The sequence below is a fragment of the Limanda limanda genome, chromosome 14 (genome assembly GCF_963576545.1).
Source record: "Limanda limanda chromosome 14, fLimLim1.1, whole genome shotgun sequence".
Classification (NCBI taxonomy): domain Eukaryota; kingdom Metazoa; phylum Chordata; class Actinopteri; order Pleuronectiformes; family Pleuronectidae; genus Limanda; species Limanda limanda.
In genome coordinates, this window is record NC_083649.1 from 11,255,307 (window position 1) to 11,263,282 (window position 7,976).

The 7,976-nt window shown below is 37.7% G+C and overlaps 1 protein-coding gene across 2 annotated transcripts; it reads left to right on the forward strand.

Moving 5' to 3' along the window:
- The first annotated feature begins 1,505 nt into the window (after window positions 1-1,505).
- LOC133019606 (cytokine receptor common subunit gamma-like) lies at window positions 1,506-5,568 on the forward strand. 2 transcript variants are annotated; one of them, XM_061086137.1, is made up of 8 exons: window positions 1,506-1,627; window positions 2,222-2,321; window positions 2,722-2,891; window positions 3,080-3,213; window positions 3,299-3,464; window positions 3,957-4,053; window positions 4,409-4,469; window positions 4,858-5,568. In XM_061086137.1, exons 1-8 carry the CDS (start codon window positions 1,564-1,566, stop codon window positions 5,098-5,100), a joined length of 1,035 nt encoding a protein of 344 aa, XP_060942120.1. In that variant the 5' UTR covers window positions 1,506-1,563; the 3' UTR covers window positions 5,101-5,568. The 2 variants fall into 2 exon arrangements, with proteins under 2 accessions (XP_060942120.1, XP_060942121.1); XM_061086138.1 differs by having other exon boundaries at window positions 2,222-2,312.
- The last annotated feature ends 2,408 nt before the right edge of the window (window positions 5,569-7,976 follow it).

Below are 7,976 nucleotides of genomic sequence, written 5' to 3' on the forward strand. Positions count from 1 at the left end.
TTCTCTTTTTTCTGTTGTTACCTTGTGTTTTTTTTGTTTTTTTTTGTTTTTGTTTGTTCCTGAAGTTATATTGCCCCTTTACATGTCTGTCTGGACACATTGGTATTGATTGCTGTACTCATGTTTACCTCCTGTCTCTGTAACATCCATTCAGCACTGCACTTATATATATTGAAAATCCTTCAATAAACAGATTTTTATTTGAAGGCTGAAAGGTTGAGGTTTGTAGAAACAGTGGTGGGAAGTAACGAAGTAGAAATACTTTGTCTCTGTACTTAAGTAGATTTTTCACATATCTGTACTTTACTTGAGTATTTTTTCCTGACGACTTTTTACTTTTACTTGTTACCTTTGAACAAAAATATATGTACTTTCTACTTCTTACATTCTCAAACTGGCTCGTTACTTGAGCAGCGGAGGTTGGCGCAGCATGCCTCTACGCACGGCGCATCTCTCTCTCTCTCTCTCTCTCTCTCTCTCTCTCTCTCTCTCTCTCTCTCTCTCTCTCTCTCTCTCATCTAGGGTTCAAAATTTGTAAAATTATACATTATACACATTATATTCATATTGTTGTTATAATTTTTCAGTCAGTTGAGATAAATCTTGAGGAGAAACATTTTGGGTTGTTTTGTGTCTGTATAGGACTACTATAAAAAGCACTTTGCATTTTTAATTTTGGTACTTGTACTTTTACTTTTGATACTTAAGTACATTTCAACACCAGATACTTTTGATACTTGAGTTCTTTTAATATGAGCTACTTTAAGACTTTTACTCAAGTCATTTTCTGACGGATGACTTCTACTTTTACCGAACTCACTTTCAGGTAAGATATCTGTACTTTAACTCAAGTATGGCTTTCAAGTACTTTATACACTACTGTGTAGAAATTACTCAACTCGCAATTGTGCAACGGAATCCACTGGAAACCAGAACAGCACTGAGTGGAGCACAAACCTCTGCCAGAGTTCAATGGTTCCATTACATTAAGCTGCACCACATTACACAACCTCATTGATATCAGTTCCCCAAATATGCCTTTTTTTCATCACAACCCATTACAACAATATATTCATATGTTGATGATAGTGATAATCACGATAAAAACATTTTTTTAGGCACTTTTCTTAAAAATGTTACAAAGAGCTTTGTATTGTCGACCCTGGTGGTGAATAATAAAACAAATAATAATTATTAGTTGTAGTAGTAGTAGTATTGTTATAATAATATATTGATGATAATATTAATTAGAATTAACTTTACTTACAGAGCACCTTTCTTAACAATGTTATAAAGAGCTGTGTATTGTCTACCGTGCTGGCGGATCATAATAACAAGTATGTCAGACTTGTGAATTATTTGACATTCAACCCACACAGCATGAGGCCTAACTACAGATATATCATCTTGATCTGTCGACTTATACGTCACCAGTTTCCCCTGACAGGAAACAAAACCCACACAAGTCAAGCGTAAAGCAGCCAAGGGTGAAATACTTAATTTGACGCATCGATACTCTGATGTAGAAGTAGACCTACGCTGATCCTGTTTTTGTTTCACACGATGCCGACTAGACTGCTCCTACTTCTCTTTCTGTCCGGACACGTATTTTCCAAAGAACCACCTGGTAAGAACATTTGAAGAAAAATAAACTTTAATTTATAGATTATAGGCATGTTATGATATTAAAAATAACAGTTTTAGTCTTTTTAGACATGTGTGAGAGGTCATTCAGTTTACTTAAGGCATTCTAATGATATTTTCCAAGATGCCAATGTCAGACTGCTATATTTGTTTATATCTACATTGTTAATTAATATTCTATCATAAATCAAAATCTTGAAAAACAGTGAACATGATTGATTTGAACTTTTATCTGATAATTTCCTTGGCGTAGACTCAAGACAAGAAAGGGGAAAAACAGCACAACTGCCTTGAAATAGGATTAATCCTTAGTAAACCAATTAATTAATGTCAATGTAAATCCTTAGGAACTTGATCAATAACAACTGACAAACTGAGTTAAATAAGTTTGAGGTTCGAAGTTACTTCCTTGATGATGCATGAATTCCCCTTGTGTGTGTGTGTGTGTGTGTGTGTGTGTGTGTGTGTGTGTGTGTGTGTGTGTGTGTGTGTGTGTGTGTGTGTGTGTGTGTGTGTGTGTGTGTCAGGCATTAGTCTACTTTTCTATTGTTATCAACCTCTTGTGTGTCTCTGACAGATGTGGACTGTTGGGTGATTCATCTGAAACATATCAACTGTTCCTGGAATAAACAAGGGACTCCAGACGCCAATTACACCTTCAACAGTTGGTTCGTAATGTGGGTATAGTTACAGTAACAAATCTCTTTTTAAGTCAACTGAATATGCCAAATTCAGTTGGCACATTTATGTTAAATTTCAACTCTTTTTACTCCGAAGCTCGAACCATGACATATTGCATAACTGTTAAAGGTTTGATGAATAGAAAGCCTGATACGATATGTAAATGCAGCAAACAGGCTCCTTTGTACTGCAGACATCTCACAGCAGGAACATAACAGCTATAACCAACAATATAAATAATGGCTGATGAAAACATCACCAAGAAAAGTACAAGCCCAGGACTGATGGATTTAATATTGCATTGAAATAATCCCTATGTACAATATGCCTATTACAGTTGACAAAGCTGTATACTCTGCTTTGAGTGTGAATGCATAATCAGGGGTTTCTACACAGGTTCCAGAGTGACAAAAAGAACTGCACCACCTATGTGTCCGAGAACAACATGAACACTGGATGTATCCAACCCTACGACGATCTGTTAAACAGTAGGTTCCTTGAGTTCAACACCAGACTGTCACATGGCAACGAGACTTTCGTGAAGACGCATCACCTGAAACAAAAAGGTGTGTTTATTAACTGGGGTGCAACATAACACTAGGATGCATGATTCAAAATTCAATGCACCCACTGGTGCATCAGAGAAATAAGTTGGATTTATAATTTTTTAACTTTAAAATTCCCAGATCTGGCTATTCTCTTCTCCAAATGTAAGAAGTATTCTCTGTCACTGACTGGTCTGTCTTGTCTCCAGTGCTGTTATATGCACCAATCAACCTGACTGTCAAGAATGGCTCGGACTATAACCTGTGGTTTTACTGGAACCAGACTGCTTCACATTGTGTGGCGAGTGAGGTTCGCTTCAGGGTCAACGACAAGAGTTGGGAGGTAGGAACACAAAAACATATTGTTTTTCATACTTTGTTTACTTTTTTTTCTTCTCACTTCCCATCTTTCTGCTTCATCTCCACAGACTTTTCTGGTCAGTACTGGGACTCAGAACTACTGCATCAACTTGCCTTCCAGCAGTTCCAGGTATGAGCTGCAAGTGAAGAGCAGAGTGGGGAAAGACTACGGAGAGTCTTTGAACTGGAGCAGCTGGAGTGAGCCTGCAGTCTGGGGATCCAACAACAGCACAGGTAACCTAAAACCGAGTTTGTACTAGAATTGAGTAGATATGTAAAAATAGTGTGAACGGAGTGAGAAACAGTGGTAAATGGAAAAAAGGAAAGATCTTCTGATGAATGGCAACACGTTGCTTTGCCACGTTGAAAACAATCTGTGAAGGTATGCACACTTCTTTGTTGGTTTCCTGACACAACACACTTTGGCAAATTAAAGCCAGATTCAAAGCCAGGAATACAACTGACAACCAATAATATTCATCTTAGGCCTATGCAAAGTATTTGATGTATGAGCGATAAAGTAGTGAAATCGTTATTTTTCTTTAAATATGTATGTACTCGGTTATTTGACCCAGCAAATTGAACATTGTCCATAAATTTCTGTCTCAAGTTTTACCTGAGTACACATCATACGTGGCTTTAACGATACATTTGCTGCTCCAAATGTGCACAAAACACTGATGGTATATGATTAAAAATCATCTGTCCCCCCTCTCTCCCTCCTAGACACCAATGTGTCTGTGTCTGCGTGGACTCCACTGCTTTATGTGGTCGCTGCTGTTATTCTCATCCTGTTCGTCATGATGTTCCTGCCCAATGAAAGGTGGGTTGGCCCATACGTAAAATATTAAGAGTGGTAGATTATTTCGGTGGGTTCATAATGTGTACTTGCTTCCTCAGGTTTTTTTGCAGTTAGTTGTTTAAAGCAACATTATGTAACTTTGACTGAGCAACAGTGGCCTCATCAGCCATATGTGGTGATCCAAGCCATAGATAGACTGTTTATAAGCCTGACATGAGTCTCCAGCTCCTCCCACTGTCCAGAAATGAAGCCTAAATACTCTGCATACAAATGCCACTTCTTCTTCATCTTGCGAATTCAAAGTCTCAACAGTAGCGAGGTGGATCTGTTGTTTACTGATCATGTGGGAGTAAGAATGTGTTAACCTTCCATACAGGCTCCGAATCATCCAACTCCCTGTAGTTCCAAAGCCATCCCTGCTCCTTAACGACATTGAGGTGAGTACACAGCACCCAGCTGATACCTCTCCCAGACTAAATGTCTACAGATATGCTAGTGACCACTGGAGACTGAACTCGTAAGAAGGTTTACGACTTTTTCTACATCTTAGTTTAGCGAATTTTACTGGTCAAAATGGACTAGTTGATATTTTGACCTTATGATGTCACAAGGTCCCAAAAGTAGTTATAACTCATCCAAGGGGAGATAATGCAAATTTGTTACCAAATTTCACGTCAACATTTCCAACAGATATTTTAAAAACTAGACATTTTAAACCACCAGTTAAGACCACATGGGGACAAAATGGAAAAAAGTTTTTTTATGTCACCGTTTGACAGTGAATTGATAGTAAAACATCATCATCACTTTTTATCTTTCCTAAAGGATTGGCTTCAATTTTCCAAAGGCATGAAGAGGAATTTGAACTACAACGAGCAGGCCTGTCCTGTCCGGGAGTACTGCCACGTCTCTGAGTCCGACAGCTCCAGCTCTGATGGCTCCACCTGCTCTGTCACCACCGACCAAACCAATTGCTCCGTCTCCATCGCTGTGAACAATGCAGACGACCTTTCCACCTCCGCAGGTCCTCTCTCCTCTCAGGAGGAGGAGCAGCAGGTCTCTGTGTAGGAGGCCTCTCAGTCGGGGTCGGCGTTTGTCGCAACTTTTTGATCAGGAAATTCTTATACTGACAGACACATCTAAGAATACATGATGTATCATCTTCAAATTTTCCTTGTCAGATGATATCATAGTATATTGAGACACTTAAATGCAAACAATTATATCAAAATTATTAGTGTGTACGGATGCCGACCACAAGATGCAAATACCCAGCTTCACTATTTTTGAATGTAACTTTGCCAGGAGACACATGGTCTTAAAAATAAGCTGCAATAAAAAGTACCCGTTGAAAATCTATATAAGCAAAACAGGACTTCATTATTCACATCACTTATCGTTTAATAACACGGTAAAACCAATGAACTCTTACTTTTTGCTTCATGCAGGTATTTTTAACAATGTTACAAATAGCTCTGTGTTGTCAACTGTGGTGTTGGATCATTGTAATGATAATAAAAATGATAATAAAAATAATCAGGAACGCGGTTCATTGAGCACGTCCATATTTTTTGGGAACACTGAAATTAAAGAAGCAGGTTACAAATGTGATAGATGGATAGATGGATGGATGGATGGATGGATGGATGGATGGATGGATGGATGGATGGATGGATGGATGGATGGATGGATAGATGGATAGATGGATAGAAAGATAGATGACATAACATTAAAATGATCCTCTCTTCATCCCACAATGGGGAGATTTACTGTGGTACAGTAATAATAGGGATAGTCAAAAAATAGACATTGGTAAAATAAATAAATAAGTAAATATCTGAAATGAGCTCAAAGGAAGTATAAAATAGAAATATAATAGAAATTATATATACAATTGAAAATAATATACACATTGGAATGCATTGCACTGGCCATTGAATTCCACAGATAAGAATGAGCATTAAATCGATAATAAATATTGTTAAAATAATATCAAAGACGGAAAGTCTCCAATCTTTCTTTTTTAACACTTTTTAATTTATGTGTGAATCCTTGATCCCGCCTTTCCAGCTTTAAATATGAAGCTATAGAGGTCATAATGGCGCCTCCCTGCAACAACGACAACAACAAAAACGGCGCATTGGCCATACTGTGAGGCTATGAGACAAATTATGATTTATGAATATGGGCTATAAAAATTATATTTGATTGATTGATTGATTACTCCCTGGGAAATTTGTGAAAATGTGGTATTCAAAAGTATTTGAACAATTCTTCATTGAGTTGATATAGCCGTACAAAACACCACATGATTTGTTCCACAGGTGTATCTTCTCAATCTTTATTTTTGTAACAGTTTCCGTTCACAGGAAACAAAACCCACAAAAAACAACCTGAGAGCAGCAGGCAAAGTACACGACATAAATATCAGAGAATAACTTTCTGTACTTTAGTTCAAAAAGGACATGACGCACCACACAGGCTGTACAGCGGCCCCTGAAAATCTTCAGATCATCACGTCTTGCACTTATTTGTCTTGTAGATTTAATTAGAAATTAAATAAATGCTGTTTTGTCTTTCACTAGAAATCCACTTTCTAGAGCTTTAAATGTTCACAGGAGAATATTGGCCTCAATGTTTTTTAATTGGGGGAGGTTATGGTATCACAGAGTGACCAAGAACTCGTGGATCACCTTTAAACAAGCTGCTGAAGTCCTCTGAAGAAAGGGGATGACCACAACATGAGCAGTGCATTGGTCAGTCCTTTCTGATGGAGGGGCAAGATGGAAGTCACTTTGTGTAAAATGCATTTGACACCTAGTTTTAAGCTTGGTATGTAAAGGACTCTTGGGACATGAGGAAAGTGATTCTCTGATCAGACCTGGTTAGACAAAATTGAACCCTTAGAGCAGAACCCTTAGAGATTTGTTTACCGAATACCAGACGCTGCTCATCACCAGGTAAGTAGCATCTCTACAGTGAAGTATAGGATGGAAGAAAGATTAAAAAACTAAAGCCTCTATGCAGTATTAAAGTTTTTGATTGCAGTTGCAAGCTTTATTTTTATTTCATTTTATTATTTTCACCTGTAAAATAGCAATTTCGCTTCCTTTCTGGAAGGGGATAAAGAGCGAGATAGATAAAGTTTTGGGAATTAATATACTATTCACTCCAAGTCAGTTTCTTTTCGATCTAACTCCTGAAGGCATGTACACAAGAGACCAAGAGCACTTGTTACATATACTCTTGATGACTGCTAGGAAAATGGTGACAATAAAATGGTTGAATCCACAGCCACCTACAGTGGCACAGTGGAAACGGAAGCTAAGGGAGGTGTAATGAATGGAGGCTTTAACTGCTCAATTACAATTCAGGTCTGATGTTTTTGTGAGGAGGTGGCTACCTATTGCAGGATACCTCTCTAACTGAGGGGAATCCTGTGGTACGTCTTAACTGGACATGTCTTAACTGTCCACTTATTTCTTTATTTCTTTATTATTTTTTTATATATGACAGACTAATCAGTCTGTCATATGTAATTTGTGATGTTGTCAAGGAATGTTTGTGTTTTTCTTCAATAAAGTTCTGGAAAATAAAATAGCAATTTCAACCATTGAAATTAAATTTTAAAAACAACCTCGGCAGTAGACCAAATGCACGAAAGGTATGTGGTTTGTTCACTGCAAAACCGATTTATTGAAATTAATTACTTTCCATACGACTGTTGAAAAGAACAAATACATGAAGTCTGGGGTTTCACTCACATTTATTTTTGTATGTCAGACTCTAGAAGTTATTTGACATTAAACCCACACAGCACGAGGCCTTACTACAAATATATCATCTTGATCTGTCAACTAATGCGTTAACAGTTTCCTCTGACAGGAAACAAAAGCCACAAAAGTCAGGCGTAGAGCAGCAGACTTCATTCGACGCATCGAGAC